Below are 16678 nucleotides of genomic sequence, written 5' to 3'. Positions count from 1 at the left end.
ACTAAAATTTTTATTTTGCTCTGAACTCCAGTTTCTGCTTTAGTAAATTTTGCCCATGGCAAGATTGGAGGATAAGGCTATCGATGGCTCCTAGACATGACGCAGTCAGAGGCAGTGATGTTTCCGAATGCCAGTTGCTAGGAAGTCCAGAAGGGGAGAGGCCTCTTGTGCCCAGACCCTGCTTGAGGGTTTCCCGAGACATATTGGTGGGCCACTGTGAGAACAGGATAGACTGGATGGCCTGATCCAGAAGGCTGCCTCCCTCCCAGGGTGCTGTTTGTTTTGGACTTTACATCCATTTGTGGAATCTGCTCTTGCTGCACTGTTTTCTCAGTGTGGAATTATTCTGTTTATGAATTGGTACAGAGCAAGGGAGGACAGAACGAAGCACAGCCCTGCAACCCATTGTGAAACAGTGAGTTGGTAAGAGTGCTACTGCTGGGTAGTCTTTGTTGTAGGGTGCTGTAACAGTCAGTAACATGGCATTCCTGGGAGAGTTTCCTACCTTACTTTAAACTCATGGACAGCTGGCCGGAGAAAGAACCCAAACCATGTACCGTATTTCAGAGTCTGGGGGTAATTCCAGACTGTTGCTATTTTGGGGGTAGGAACTTCCAATCCTGCAATTTTCTCTGGCATAACCAATTTGCTTTCTTCAGAATTAGAAATCGTGCAATAAGGAAAGTAAGAGGGAAATGCACCAGAAAGTGTGGGAAAACTATTGCTTGATGTAATACCCCATTTGCAAAGTTGTACCACCTCGTCCTAGACTGTGCAAACAAATCAAGATGAATGCTCAATAAACTGTTTGTCTGGTTCTGTTTTTTCTGTGTTTCTTGCTACAGGTCCCAGTTAATGGATTCTGACATGGATTATGAAAGGCCAAACGTAGAAACTATCAAGTGTGTTGTGGTTGGGGACAACGCAGTGGGCAAGACCAGGCTCATTTGTGCCCGTGCTTGTAATGCCACACTGACTCAGTACCAGCTTCTTGCCACCCATGTGCCCACAGTCTGGGCCATTGACCAGTATCGTGTTTGCCAGGAGGTGAGTGGTATCTTTGTCAATGGATAAATCACCTGGGAAATCTCACTGGTGGAAAATCAGTACCTGGGCTTATAAGTGACACAAGTAACTGCTTTATCCTGAGTCAGACCAACAATCCCCCTAGCCCAGTATTGTCTACAGTGACTGGCCGTGGCTCTCCAGGGTTTCTCCCAACCCCCCTAGAGATGCCAGGGATGGAACATTGAATTTTCTGCATGCAAAGCAGATGTTCTACCGTTGAGCCACGACCCTTTCCCACCTCCTCACTTTAATCTGGTTAATCCTGGGTTCCAGATTCCCTCCAGTGATCAACAGTAATTCTGGGCAAAACATTTTTCCCTGCTCTGTTTTTCTGTGAGGAAGTTTCCATTTTGAAAATAATAACAATAATAATAAAATGAATTGACTCAAGTAATTAATACAGTGCTAATCAAATTGGGCAGCTTCAAAGTTGAGTCCCCCCCCCATTTCTGTCCATACAGAGCGTGTGTGTGTGTGTGTGTGTGTGTGTATATATATATATATATATATATATATATATATATATATATATATAAACAGAAATGGATATCTCATTTTTGACATGCTAAAATTAGTAAGCCTTCATTTTTTCCCGTCTGAAATTTAAACAATGTAAGGGAAGGGCATGTGATTGAATAGTTGTGTCCATACTGTGAGAGTGCAAGCCTACTTAGAAGTAAGTCTCATTGCTTTTAGTAAGCTTACTCCCAGGTAAGTGAATGTAGTATTGCAGCCTAAATTAGGTATATTAAATTTATTTTGCCCTAATCAAATCTTCCATTCAGATACTTCTGATGGGTGGAGTGGGGGAAGCTTTTGAGATTGTGCTCCCAATCAAATTAAATAACTGAAAAGATTTCTGGGGAGGGGGGTGAAATGTGGAGAAAAAAATATTCAGCCCTTTCCTGAAATCCTGCATCACTGATTATCAGACTGAAAAGCTACTGGGCATTGCAGTCCTCCTAGTCCTTTCTATTCATTTGAAGTATGTAATCTTTTTGCCTTCTCTCAGGTATTGGAGCGCTCTCGAGATGTGGTAGATGATGTTAGTGTGTCCTTGAGGCTTTGGGATACCTTTGGAGACCATCACAAGGACAGACGCTTTGCTTATGGAAGGTCAATATTGATTATCTGGTGCAGTGCTAATGATGAACATGGAGCAGACATTCAGTCTTGGCTTAGAAGCTCACTGGGTGGTCAAGTGCAAGCAAACATTTCTCAGTCTGGTCTATCTTGCAGGATGGTTGTGTCCTGCAAAGGAGCCAGTTTTGCCTCTCCTGGAGGGGTGTCCTTCATGGGACCCCCTATACCTTTTCCCATACGGTTGTCTTTCATTGCTGTGAGAAAAGCTTTGTGCTTCTTGTGGTGAGACAAAACCTGCTCCCACCCCTCACTTATGCTTTAAAGACCTGGCAATCACTGACAGAATCCTTCAGGGTGGAGATGGGATATGTAATGTGGAAGAGAAACAAAAGGGGAAGCCAGGCCTGATCTCTGACCTGATGGATATGTAAAGTGAGCAACAAGATGCTTGAAATCCATTACACAAAATTAAAACAATAGTCTAAACAAGTGAAACTCAAACCTAATCCATCAACAGGAACACCAATGCTAAGCAGTAGAGAGCTCAGCCAAGGTAATAGTCTCAACTCTACTTAGAGATTAAAGAATTATAATCACACAAAGGCCTTCAGAGCAAATGTCAAGTTGCCTTTGCAAAGTGTTGCAAGTTAGAAATGACAGAGCAGACTGAACCTCCCTAGGAAAAGAGTTCCCATGGATTTGGTGCAAATTTTAAAAAGGCCCTGTCTCAAGAAACCACACCCTGGATTCCAGGCAGTTAGGGGACCTGGAACAAGGTGTTGGAGGAAGATCTTAATATGAGGCTAGATTGATATAACAGGTGATTTCATATTATACTCCACTGGTGGGGAGTGGAATGTCCTAGGAATATACTAGCCCTTCTTCAAAATACACACTATGCGTTGATATGTAGTAGCAGGCATCTCAGATGGAACAAGTGGAAGATGGGTGGTTACTGAGCCTAAAATATACATAAAAGCCCACTCTTAGGGTTTTGCTATCATGGAGCATTTAACCAAGAAATGAAACCCAAGTGGACATGTGCAGATGAAGGGGTGGGGGCTATGCAAATAGGACCAGGCACATTTTTCAGTGACTCCAACCAAGTTATCTGGGACAGAGTAAATGCTCTTTTATCTGAGACAACCCCTTTCCATAAACATGGGGGGCTGTTGGGACAGGAAGCAGCTTTAGCCTTTGCCCCAATGTTCTCCCCAGGTTCCTCCCTTAATTTGCTGATACTTAAATTAATGCTTGCCACACACTCCTATGAGAACAAATAGAATTCTCCATGGGGGGGGGCAATGTACCACTATGGTGGTAGTGGTAACAATGAGCACAGGGTACACATAGACCCATTACAAACACACACGCAATACACACACACACACACACACACACACACACACACACACGGACAAACACTTGCAAGGACAGCAGTGGATTTGCACCAAAACCTTGGGGAAAATTGGTGTGTGCATTGCACCTGGAGGGACTGGGTGTCATCCTGCAGGGTGCATGCTTGCACCAAGAGGTGCTGACTAATGTAAAGAGAGGGCTTGCAGAGACCAAAGTGATACCTAACTCTTGCCTCCTCTCTGTCCACAGATCTGACGTTGTAGTATTATGCTTCTCCATTGCTAATCCCAACTCCTTACACCATGTGAAGACCATGTGGTACCCAGAGATCAAGCACTTCTGCCCCCGAGCTCCTGTCATCCTTGTAGGCTGCCAGCTTGACCTTCGCTATGCTGACCTGGAAGCAGTAAATCGAGCTAGGCGACCTTTAGCCAGGTAGGAAATAACCCAAGGACGGCTTTGGTGGGTTGGGGAAGCTAAACTGTGGTTGGGCATCACAGGTGTCACGTTTCATAGACGACAGGACAGGGAGTTTGTGACATTCCCGGGCTAGAGCACAAAGACTCATGCACTTGCCTATGGCACAGTGTCAGGTCTGTCCTCCAGTGCTACACTGTTACTTGCTCCCTGGCTCAGTAACATGGAAGACAAAGGTGAGGATGCTAGATTTAGATTTGACTTGTGGCATCATTGTCAGAATGGTGAGGCCATGGAAGCTGGTCCTTTAGGGCAAATGGGATCCTGCCCCACCAACCTCAGCCAGCCAGGCTGCCTTCTTACTTAGTCTAGGGGGTGACGCTGCTTGTCAGTTCCTCCTCCTCAGTCTTCTTGTTGCACTTGTAGAGCACAGCAGGGAAGAGGGTGGGCACAAAACTAGAATTGGTTCCATCTGTCATTGGCCTCCCTGTATTCTGCCCTAACAGTCCCAATGGACACCAGTGACCACTGTAGTTAAGCAGAACAAGCAAACTGAATAATAGTCCTTGGTTGAAGGAGAAAGGCAGTATGTGCAGGGATTTAGTGTGTGTCGAACCTTCTAGTGTACAAGTCTTCAGTTTCTGCAGGTTCCTGCTCCATCTACATTGTGGGCAGGGACAATTGGGCAACTAGTGCAGACTGTTCCCTGGATGGCCCCACACCTGGGTTGTTGTTTTTTAATAATACTTCTCATGCTTCCAATTTAGCTCTGGTACCAGGCAGAAAGCTCCCTTGGCTAGGGCCATGGGACACATTCTGAGCGTATGGAGAGTAGAAAACAAACTGCAAAAATAAGAGAGGAAAGGCAGTAGGGGGGGCAAAGGCAGGTACAGCCAAATAATGAGGATCCACACCTGATAGTTTTCTCCTTGTGAATTGCCACTTTTCTACCTTAGGCTGACTTACCTCTGTCATTTGCCTTGGATTGCTGAGCAGATGTAAAACTAGTTTTCCCCTTCCCGGTTTTTTCCTCTCTCTCTCCAGACCGATCAAACCAAATGAAATTCTCCCCCCAGAGAAGGGGCGAGAGGTGGCCAAAGAGCTGGGGATCCCTTATTATGAGACCAGCGTAGTAGCCCAATTTGGCATTAAGGATGTCTTCGACAATGCCATTCGAGCTGCCCTCATCTCCCGCCGGCATCTCCAGTTCTGGAAGTCTCACCTGCGTAATGTCCAGAGGCCGTTGCTCCAGGCCCCTTTCTTGCCCCCCAAGCCACCCCCACCCATCATCATTGTTCCTGACCCTCCTTCCAACAATGAGGAGCGTCCAGCCAACCTGCTGGAGGACCCCTTGTGTGCGGATGTCATCCTGGTGTTGCAAGAGAGAATCAAAATCTACGCGCATAAGATCTACCTCTCCACCTCCTCCTCTAAGTTCTACGACTTGTTCTTGATGGACCTGAGTGAGGAGAGCCAGCAGGGGATGACAGGAAGCGGCACCGGGGCTGGTGTTGCTGAGCGGACCCTCCATCAGGAGGAGAGGCATCACCATGGCCGGGAATTCCTCCTGAGAGCTGCTAGTTTTGATATCTGTGAGAGTGCTGAGGAAGCTGGCTCTGGCCAGCAAAAACCGTGCCTTAGAGCCTCCACCAGCGATGGGATATTGCGGGGCAAGAACTATGGGGAACGAGGGCTAAAACGGGGGCGGATCCTCTCCTCTTGGAGCCGTGCCTTTGTCAGCATCCAGGAGGAGATGGCGGATGACCCCATGACATACAAGCCCCGACTTATGGTGGTGGTGAAGATGGACCCTTCCATTCAACTGGGGCCCTTCAGGGCTGTGCTCAAATATCTGTACACAGGAGAGCTGGACGAGAACGAGAGGGACCTGATGCATATTGCCCACATTGCTGAGCTGCTAGAAGTCTTTGACCTCAGGATGATGGTGGCCAACATCCTGAACAATGAGGCATTCATGAACCAGGAGATCACCAAAGCCTTCCACGTCAGGAGAACCAACCGGGTTAAGGAGTGTCTGGCCAAGGGGACTTTTTCCGGTACGCTCTAGAGCACTGTGGGACATGGCTATTGGGACCAATGTCGTTTGATTTCCAGGATGCGGGGGGCTCAGATGAATTTGGTTAATGAGCTAAAGTAACAGGGTGGGACAGGACATTGTTCTCACCCTGGCTTAAGTGTTGCATTGGAAGCCCTTTAGGAGCCACCTTTGTTAGGAAGAATGAATTAGTAGAATTTTTGATTGCACTACTTCAAATGTTTCTGAATGTCCAAGTTGGGGATTTTTTTAGTGTTCTGCCATGTAATCAAACTCCTTGCATGTGGTAAATAGTATGTCAGAAAGAAGATGGTTCGTTTTTTTAATAGCATTAGCTTTTTCTAAGCTCACCCATCTAAATGAATCCTACTTAATAGGAAAAAAAGTTGGGAAAATGACTAGGGGAAACCCAATATAAATAATTAAATCATTATTAGTATTATTAAAATTATTATTAAATGGTTATTAGGTCTTTCTTCTCTGTTTTGAATAAACACGAGCTCTTTTTTATTTTTAGACTGGAGAGCAGATACACACACACTTTAAAGTGGTAATGTCTAGAACAAGCTTTGGCCCTTGGTTCTGCTGAATATATGAGCTGGCCCTCATATAGCTCTTCTGAATAAATACGAAGGCTGCTTTTGCCACCAGATGGTTGTCTGTTCCATTACTCAGGGCTTCTTGCTGTTTCCTGTGCAGGAGCCAATTTAATTGTATTGTTGCTTGCCAGTCATAGTGCAGAAAATTCTGTTGCATTGTCCAGTTTCCTGCTATTCCCCTGTCATCCATATAGTTATTTTGCTATGAAGGCCTGCTGGTTGTTACTGATGCTATTATTTGGGGCTACAATCACTAACATTCAATGAAATTTCCCTTCTGATTAATCCTGTAGATCAGGGGTGGGGGACCAATAGTCCTCCAGATGTTGTTGAGCTCCAACTCTCACCAGCATGACCATTAATAAGGGATTATGGGAGCTGTAGTTCATCAACATCTGGAGGGCCACAGGTTCCTCACCTCTGCTGTAGAATAAACACAAAGGCCAGGAGAATTCATTCTCTCCTGTCCTGGCCATTTCTGGATTATGTGAAATATCATCATTATCCTATGTCTCACCCAGTTTCTGTTTGTGGGATGCCTGAATTGCCTTTTTAATCCTTAGAAGCCTTTGCATCATATTTACAGAGCAATTCTCAACATGTTTACTCAAATATCTCATTATGGTTTCATGTGATAACTTCCTAGTAAATGTGTTTAGGATTGTGCTATTGGTTTTGGCTAGCTTTGGCACAACTTCCTAGTCACTGAGGTTGTAGATGAGCTTTGCTGCATAGCTAAATTAGGGCATGATATGGAAATTTCATTGAATGTTAGTAATTGTAGCCCCAAATAATAGCTCCCAGAAAAATATCAAATAGATATAGAAACCCAAAACTCACAGCTCAAAGCTAATCTGCACAATTACTTTGTAGATGGGGGAAATTGCTGTAGGTGACTTTATTCCTTCAGTATTTTTTTGGGGGGGGAGATACGTTCTTGTGGAAGTGACATCTTCTAGCCCTTAGCATCTCATTAGTTTTCTCTGAGTTGTATACGGTGCTAGTCCTATTCAGAATAGATCCATTGATGTTAATGGCCATGACTAGCTTAGGTTGGGCCAAACTCAAGTTGGCTACAACTCCCTGTTACTATGTGGTGGTAAAGCACAGTCCACAAACATAAAAACATTTGCTTATATTTCTTTACTTGTTTGCAGATGTCACCTTTATGCTGGATGATGGTGCTATCAGTGCCCACAAGCCCTTGCTAATTTCCAGTTGTGACTGGATGGCTGCTATGTTTGGGGGTCCGTTTGTGGAGAGCTCAACCCAAGAGGTGAGGCCACCGTGAGCATGAAAAGCTCCAGACTGAATTATCATCTCTCTAGTTTTTAAACTTGGACATAGCTCCAACTAATACTTGGACTCCATTTCATACTGTGTGCAACTTCAGTTTTTTGTCCACACTACACCTGAGCAGATCTTTTGATGAACAAATGTTTTCATTTCTTTCAGCTGCTGAGCTAAGATCCCTGGGGTTTGGGAGGGAGTAGAGTGCCTGATTTTTGCTTTTTACACAGTACTCTCAGCATCCAGGCTCAAGAGAAGAAAAGGGGAGATGGTAGGGAAGGGTTTTAGGGCAAGTGCCATTATGTGGGGCTTGGAGGGGAAGATCCTATATGTTTTATACAGTAATAAGGGATGGACTGGGGGCAGAGCTCAGATTATAGGGTATCCAGCTCCCTGACCTTTTGTGGTTTTTAGAAAGCTTTGGGGACAAAGTTTGGCTAAAAGGAATAAAGACTTATAGTTTTTACTGAGGGCCTCCTACCTTTTCTCCCACAATTTGAGCACGCTTCAAGCAGGAGGGCATTGTATTGAAAGCCAACCCTATGATGAGGTTGCCATTTCAAGTAATAGATTTTAGGTGCCAGTAAAGGTGGCAGAGTGGGAGCCAGCCAGGACCCACCAAGAAGTCCTTTTATACAAGCTCCATGGAAATAAATGGAAGCTGTGCAGATTATGTCTCATTTTAATGAGTGAGGAGGAGAAATACTGCTTGAATTTTCCAACTTCAGAAAGAAAATGTCCTTGGCCAGCACTGTGGTCAGCACTTTGGAAAGGTCCTTTCCCTTCTGAAACCCTTGCAAACGACAGACAAAAGACCCAATCTGTGCAAGACTACCTATTTTATGTCAACCTTGGAACAACATACAAAGGGACTTTTAGGACCCTGATTTGCCTATTGCATTTTCATATGGCAAATTCACACCCATTTACAAGAATACATAAATTTTGTAACCTGGGAATGGTGGTGCCCATGTATCTTTTTCACCAGGATGTGAACGTTGTAAACCAGATGCAGAGAGGGAGCTAGTACCTTACTAGGTATGCTGATGTGTGTGAAAAATATGCAACTTCCTGGTGCCCTGCTGTATATTATTGAGGAAGTAAAATGATCACAATCTCTGCAGTTTCAATGTCTTGTCCCTCTTGGGGCCCAAGCAAAAGATATGGTAGGAACTGACTGTAGCTGCTTTCAGAGTGATGTGAGTGTCTTCTGGACAGGCTCCATTCTGGCCTAAAAGTATAAGAAGATCCTGCAGAGAAGAGATGAGGAATCTGTAGCTCTCTAGATGTTGTGGACTCAAAATTCTATCAGCTGCAGTCAGCATTGCCAGTGGGCTGGTATGATGGGAGTTGTAGTCCAGGGGCACCTGGAAAGCTGCAGGTTCCCTATCTCTATTGTGAAAGCAACAACAATCCATTCCAGTGAGTAGGGGGGAAACCCAGTAGCCTATTCTCAGGGCAAGCTTTTATAGGGCTCAAGCAATATCACATGGGTTAAATAAAAGGGTAAATAGAAGTGAAGAGTTGTTATATGACAAAGGATGAGCACAAGTATGCAGTTTTTCTGTATCTCAGTATTTTGTGAATTTAACCCCTCTTGTGTGCATGTCCTTGCTCTTACAGGTGGTTTTACCTTACACCAGCAAGAGTTGCATGAGGGCAGTGCTGGAGTACCTGTACACGGGGCAGTTTTGTTCCACATCAGACCTTGATTACATGAAGCTTATCATCCTTGCCAACCGCCTGTGTCTGCCACACCTAGTTGCACTGACAGGTAATACTCTAGAGCTGCAGGCACAGTTCTGACTTCATCGCTGTGATCAGGCACAATATGGGGCAATGAGGGAGCTTGTGCTTAACAGCGTGAAAGTACTGTGCTTTGATCCCTCTCCTCACCTTTTGGAGTGACGTTAGCTTAGGAAGGGGTGATGTTGTTAGGTATCATTGTATGATATGGAGAACCTTCCCTGAAGGCACTGATGGGATTCTAGGGTTTGAGGCAAGCCATATAGTTTTCAGTGTTCAAAGCAGGCTTACTTGGAGATAGACAACAAGGGTGTGACTTTCTGGCTGACCCATTGCTTGTCTTGGTTTGGCCGGCAGGTGGCAGACTGTGCCCCTCTTCTGTCCTCTCTCAGGCCCCAGAATGAGGAGAGGCTGAGCTGGCAGAACGAACTGTTCTGCTTGAGAGAGGAGGTGGCGCATCACATTTGTGAATGCTCCAAAGTTTAAAAAGTTTCCTTTTTAAACAAAAGTAGAGTGGGCTGACCTAGAACCTCTCCCCTTGATTGAGAAGCTCGATTTTTACTTGCAAGGTTTAAAACAAAAACAAAAACATTAAGAAAAATGGCAGGCCCTCCCTGACCCTGAAGGGGTCTGTGTCTTATTCCGTGGAGTGGGGGGCTGCAGATGCTGAGCTCTGATGATGTTGTTGTGGAGCGTGTCAAGAGTGAGTCCAAACCCACTTAGCATTTATTGACATACTGTGGCACCAAATACATAAGCAATTCACTACTGTCCAGAAGATTGCTTTCCTCTGGAGTTGCCTATTTTATTTTATGCAGAAAAATTTCATGTAGAAAAGCAGGCCCATGTGCTTGTTAGAACAGGATTCAGTTTTGTCTCAACAAATACAAAGTGAATATGGATTTCTTTTCAAACTGGGTAATTTAAAAACAAACAAACAAACTCCACAGCAATAAGCCCACAGCTGTGTTAGAAAACTTAGAATCCAGTTTCTTCCTTGCTTAAAAACTGAAAGAAAAAGATTGGTCTTTACCTATTCTGCCCTATTAGTCAGGAGGTCACATTGATGCACTCTGACCTTATTGTATGTATGTGTTTTTACAGAACAGTTCACGGTGTCTGGTCTGATGGAAGCAACTCAGATGTTAGTGGATATTGATGGTGATGTCCTTGTGTTCCTGGAGCTGGCTCAGGTATAATAAACGGCGTGGTCATAGTGAATCCGTAGTGATCCCTTGAGGTCAGTCACATTGAACTCTGAGACTTGCTTCCCAGTCAACTTGTACAGCATTTGGCTCAAGGGGCCAAATCTGGCAGGTTGCTACCAGGGACTCACCTGTCAGTTACACATCGCATGACTGACAGGTGGGCAGGGTCCCCCACCCCCCTGCTTCAAAGAGTGTTTGCTCTTTGCAGCAGCTCAGCTTTAAGCAAGAGGGTAGGAGCAGCAGTGGCAGGTGTGGGAGTCCCCCCACGCACCCACCTCCCACCAAGGAAAGAAGTGAGATCAACTGATGAGGAGGGATTAAATTCCACTGCCAATGCAAGATTAAATCCTGCCCTTCTGCGGACGTTACCAGTGGTAGGTGTGTTTTGGGGGAAATGTCCTTGTGGGTCAAGCTGGACCCTCTGGTGGGCCAAGATTGGCCCATATGCTGAAGGTTCCCTACCCATTCTGTACAGAATTGCGCTCTTGGTAGCCCCGATCATTTCCTTAGCAGTACTGGCTAAATTACCGTGTGGTGTTGTGCTGTGACTCATGTCCATATCTTATTTCCCCCCTCCCACAGTTCCATGGTGCCTACCAGCTAGCCGACTGGTGCCTCCATCATATCTGCACCAACTACAACAACATCTGCCGCAAATTTCCTCGAGAGATGAAAGCAATGTCAGCAGGTCAGCATGGAAGAATTATGAGTTGTGCATTGCTTTAGGTGTCCATGAAGAAAAGCAACAAATAAGATTTTTATAGCCGTTTCTTAAACATGCACAAGAGTATCAGTTTCATCTTAGAGCCAATTTGTAACCCTTGTAATCTCAGCAAAACCCTTAAAAATGGTTTAGAACACATGAGGCCTGTTCCCATCCCATTCCTTCTAGTAGGATTCCTCACTGCAGTTGCTGATCCTCAGGGTTGGCTCCTGTCTGCGCCTCTCTTCCACTGAAAGTTGTTCTAACCCTTTCAGGTCAATGGCTGATGCCATCTAGTTTTGCTGCAAATAAATTGCACATTGACAGTTCAGAGCTTTGCAAACCATCCACGTCTCCACAGATTGCTTTTCCCACAAACTTCAGCTGCATGTTTGCAATTCTGACTTTTCTTTTTTAACTGTAATAGCAGGCTTTTAAAGTTCTTTCCTTCCTCCCATTGCAGAGAACCAGGACTATTTTGAGAAGCATCGGTGGCCCCCAGTTTGGTACCTGAAGGAGGAGGACCACTATCAGAGGGCCAGGAAGGAGCGTGAGAAGGAAGACTACCTCCATCAGAAACGGCAGCCTAAGAGGAGGTGGCTCTTCTGGAATGCCTCCTCTCCTGCCCAGTCACCTTCCTCATCAGCAGCCACAGCTTCATCTTCATCTTCCTCCTCTTCTTCTGCTGTGGTCTGAGAGATGCACTGCCCCTACACACACACACACTCCTCTGTCTCTCTTGAGAGAAGGGAGCCTGCCACCCTGACCAACATCTGGCTTGACAGGCTTAGAGAGGACACCACCAGCTAAAACCCTCAGTGGAGAAAACAAGCATGAATGTCCCTGGGAGGTTAGCAAGAACCTGTGCAGGTGGAGCTCAGGGTCTGGAGCATCCTACATCTTCACCCAGAGCTCTCTCCATAGGGTCCCAGTCCTTGCCTCAGCCAGTGTTGGCGCACAGCCGTTGGAGGTTGCCTGGGTGGAATGGCAGGCGAGCCAGATTTCTTTAGAAGGGGGCTCACTCATCTAACAGGACACACCTCATGTTTACAGGAATGCAAGAGGTTTACTTTGAAAATCTGCTACAAGGAAAATGCAGCAGTTCTTCATTGATTTAATGAGGGTTCCCGCACCTTTGCAAAAAAGAAATAATTGGGTGCCTCACACTGTCCGCCCCTCTGCACCATGTCATTTCAAGCTGCTGAAGACAGGCGCTGTGCCCCAGAATTTTTGGGGGGTGCTTTTCATGGCAAGGTGATCATTTTTCTGTTGCACGTCCACCCCTGGGGCCTAGCTCTAGGATGTTTGCTAGCAGCAAGGCACAGATCCTGGGAGCATCAAAGAGCTGTGGACCCTCCTCATGAGAGGCAGGCCCTGCTAGAGGAGGCATAGGCCAACAGATGCTTCAGTTCTGCACTGAGACTGAATTGCAACAGGAAAAAAGTCCTAGAACACAGAACATGCCTGCTGTGGCTGGAAAGATGCTGTTTTCTTTCTTTCTCTCGTTGCTGGCACACTACAAGTTACCAGGTTGGCTAGCCCAATGAGAGCAAGTTAAGAAAGTTGGCGAGGGAGTCTCTTCCATCCTGGCCTGTGCTGGCCATGATGTTTGGGAATGTGCTGCTTCTGAAAGAATTGGAAACTCCAGCAGTTGACACTGTTTTTAATGAAGCAAACCAATACACCAACTTGGATTTTAGTGTGCAAGGTTGTGTTGTAATAAATGGTATTTTGAAAAGATGATTGTGGCCTCCATCTCTGATTTGGAGTGAAGGATCATGCTCCTTTCTGGGAAGCCTCCGGTGTTGTGAAAGTGGGTGGCGCGATCTATGTAAATTCTATCATTGTACAGTAGCCTGGTCCTCCGTCCAGGCAGGGAAGAGGCATGACCAAAATTCAAGGACATTCCAGCTGGGTGAAAACTTTCGAGGAGGGTGTGTGTCTGGGGGCAGACCCAAGGGACAGTTGGAAAGCCACACTTGGCCCCAAGGTCCCATCCCACCCCCAAAAGTAGACAAAGACCTAGCTGAATAGTATGGGCTCTACTGATTCACTACCAAAACTGTTACAAACTCCTGACAGTTGACAAGCTTTACTTAAATTGTAAAAGGAAGTTTGAAAATATTTCATATCATTGATCCACCATATCTTTGAGACTCCTGCTTTTCTCCCATGCTATTCCAAGCAGTCTCCCACCTAGGTCTGGCTCAGCCCCACTACCCCTAGTTGCTGCCTTCAGAGTGTCACCTGAGACCCAAGCCTAGGCGTACATGAAACCCACCTTGAGAATATGTGTACAGACTGCAAGACAATGTATACCATTTTTAAAAATCGTTTAATTGCTTTGTACAGCTCCAGTCCGGACACTTTACATAGCTTCATAAACAAGGTAAAAAGCTTCTGCCTTCAAATAAGTTGTTTTTGACTTCCAACAGTAAGAAATGGAAAGGGCAAAGCAAAGCACTAAGTTATTTTATATATTCACATATCAAACTTGGCTTTTTCAATCTGTAGTATCAAAAGTATAAAATCACTAAAAACAGAACACCTGAATATAAAGACATTAATATACCATATCTAGAAATAAATACAAACTTCAAGTAATTTTTGCCAAACAGGCTACATAATTTATCAAGCATATTCTGCTTGTCCCACTAACCCATAGGTAAGTATGGCATAGTGTTGCATTTGGAACAGCTAAACCCAGGTCAAAGGACTCACCTGTTCATTAAAGCTTAACCAGTCTCTGTCTCTCTGCCTTACCCAAGTTGGGTGGATAAGATGGGTCACCCACTTGCACATGCTTGACCTGCTGGAAGGATGCTAGTTTCCAGTCTGTGCATGCTTAAGCCACACTCAGCAAAGTAGCTATATACCAAACACTTTCAAATGTTTCTGCAATGATGTCCCTTCTTCCCCTTAATACATGTTTTTCCAAAACAGTGCTATGTGCAAAAGAACCATAGAATCATAGAGTTGGGAGAGACCACAAGGGCCATCGAGTCCAACCCCCTGCCAAGCAGGAAACACCATCAGAGCACTCCTGCACACTTCTGCATAGACGCTTTCTGCATATTTGCCATAATTCACTCCTTCCCATCAGCTTCTGCAGTCAGGTAGTTCAAACAGGCCAAGGGACTATGCTAATCCCACTTACCTAAGAACAGGTGGCATTAAATGCAGTAGGATCTACAGTACTTAAGAGTATTTTTCCTTAGCCAGTTGTCCAAAAATATGGAGGCACTGCACACAGAAATCTCAGCAGCAAGAGAGCATTCAACAAGATAAGCTACTAAAGCTTATCCTGTTTCAGGAATTGCACTATAGCTAATTCACACTTATTGCTACCCCTTGGGGAAAAATGGATCCGGGGGTCAAAGTTTGATGAATCAAGAATTATGATATAGACAATTGTATCAAGTTTCATTATGATCTCAATGGTGAAAGGATACACCATACCATTAAGATGTGATTACATTGTTATCTGGTCCCCTTGAAACAGAATGGTGACCTGATTGTGCACACCAACATTCGCTCCAGTATCTCAATGTTCAAGGAAGACTCTGCATTACAAGTAAGTGTACAAGCAGTCTGTCCTTGCCAAAACTGGCAAGTTAAAAGGTCTCATTCTGGTTGGTCAACAAGTCTTCTTGTCATCAGGGGGCAAGCAGGAGACCAGCTAGAGACTGGCACATTGCTTAGCATTTAAGATGGGATCTGTCTCCAAAGGTCACTTAATCCAGCACCTTTATCAAAAACCCAGCCCACATAGCAATGTACCTGTTCCAGAGACACTCCTGGAGGCACTATTCAAAACAGTGTGCAAATACATGTTTATTATTCCATAATAAATCGGAATGTTTTTTAAAAATAGATCTGAACAGTTTAGGTTTCCAGCACTTGTGGTTCCACAAAAGGTCTAGAGAGAAGACAGTAGAGAAAGTATAAAATTCAGCTATGCTGTCTCCTCTCTTGCAAAAGTTACGGGGGGACATGCCCTCTCCCATAAATTACAGCATGCCTCTCAAACTGGGTTAGCCCAGGCAGGTCCATAGGATTTCATGAAGAATGAACACAATGTATGAGTAGCACTGCAGGATCAGGCCAGAAATTAACTTAACCCATAAGTTCCCCCCAGGAGCCAACTGTACTTCAGGAAAGCCCAGACACAGAGCACGATAAAGGCAGCAGCCAGTATCTGTTGTCTCCAGCAACTGGTATTTGTTGCCACACTTCTACTGAAGACAGGAAGTGACTTTTACCTTCCTCCATGAATTTGTCTAATCTCACTGTAAAGCCCGAGGGCAAGGATAGCCTTGTCTTTAAGTGTCTGTACAGCACTTGGAAAAGGCATTAAACAACAATACTCAAAGCGAGCAGCATGTCCTTGTGCCAGCAAATTCCATCAACATGATGTACAAAGGTATTTTTGCTTGATGATCAAAGTTCTACTATACAGGAGTGGGGAGGGAAGAGTCTCATTCCACTTTTTGCACATCATTATTTTGTTTTTCACAAAATTTATATACTGCCTGCTTGTAATAAAACCTCAAAGTAGTTTATAAAATGCACAGGGACAATCTTTAATCATGCGCCTCTTTTGTCATCTGGCCCGAAATTAAAAAGCAGCTGACATTTCAGTCTTTTGTTGCAGGGAAGGTTCTCAGATTCTATCATTTCTGTTATTCCTTTCTCCTGTACCCCAACCATTCCAGTCTGTGACACCCTCTTTGAGATTTGGAAACCTGGAACAATATACTGCCGAAGAGATCTAGCACCTCGAGCGCTGCAACAATCCATTCCTCTTCCCAGGAAACTGAGAATTGCAGCTCTGACAACTCTCAGCACCCTTATAGCGTCCAGGATTCTTTTGGGGAAGCTATGACTGTTCAAAGTGTACAATACTGCAGAAGGAGCCAGTCACAATACCTTCACAGGAACTGGCACAGATCATTGCTGGGCCATTTTGGACCAACTGAGTTAATGCATAACTAGTTCCTTACTTCCAGGAGCAAGTAAGTTCATTTTGCACACTCACGCACCTCAAAACAATAACCTGCAAAAAGCAGGTTAGGCAGAGGTTACAACACTAATACATTACACTGGCTCTCCAGTGTGTCAAGATATCAAGGCAAAGTGAGAGAACGGA

General features: G+C 44.9%; 1 protein-coding gene across 6 annotated transcripts in view; it reads left to right on the top strand.

The window, feature by feature from the left end:
• RHOBTB2 (Rho related BTB domain containing 2) overlaps window positions 1-13269 on the top strand; it is a 39772-nt gene extending 26503 nt beyond the window's left edge. For all 6 annotated transcript variants that reach the window (XM_083588564.1, XM_083588565.1, XM_083588566.1 and 3 more), the window contains 9 exons: window positions 846-1047; window positions 2081-2184; window positions 3760-3945; window positions 4972-5984; window positions 7740-7858; window positions 9496-9646; window positions 10723-10811; window positions 11409-11514; window positions 11993-13269. In XM_083588564.1, the coding sequence (XP_083444690.1) occupies window positions 846-1047; window positions 2081-2184; window positions 3760-3945; window positions 4972-5984; window positions 7740-7858; window positions 9496-9646; window positions 10723-10811; window positions 11409-11514; window positions 11993-12225 (2203 nt within the window). In that variant the 3' untranslated portion in view covers window positions 12226-13269. The remainder of the gene's footprint in view (window positions 1-845; window positions 1048-2080; window positions 2185-3759; window positions 3946-4971; window positions 5985-7739; window positions 7859-9495; window positions 9647-10722; window positions 10812-11408; window positions 11515-11992) is intronic.
• The last annotated feature ends 3409 nt before the right edge of the window (window positions 13270-16678 follow it).

The sequence above is a fragment of the Podarcis filfolensis genome (assembly GCF_964270895.1).
Source record: "Podarcis filfolensis genome assembly, chromosome: 15".
NCBI lineage: Eukaryota > Metazoa > Chordata > Lepidosauria > Squamata > Lacertidae > Podarcis > Podarcis filfolensis.
This window is presented reverse-complemented; position numbering and strand designations above follow the sequence as displayed.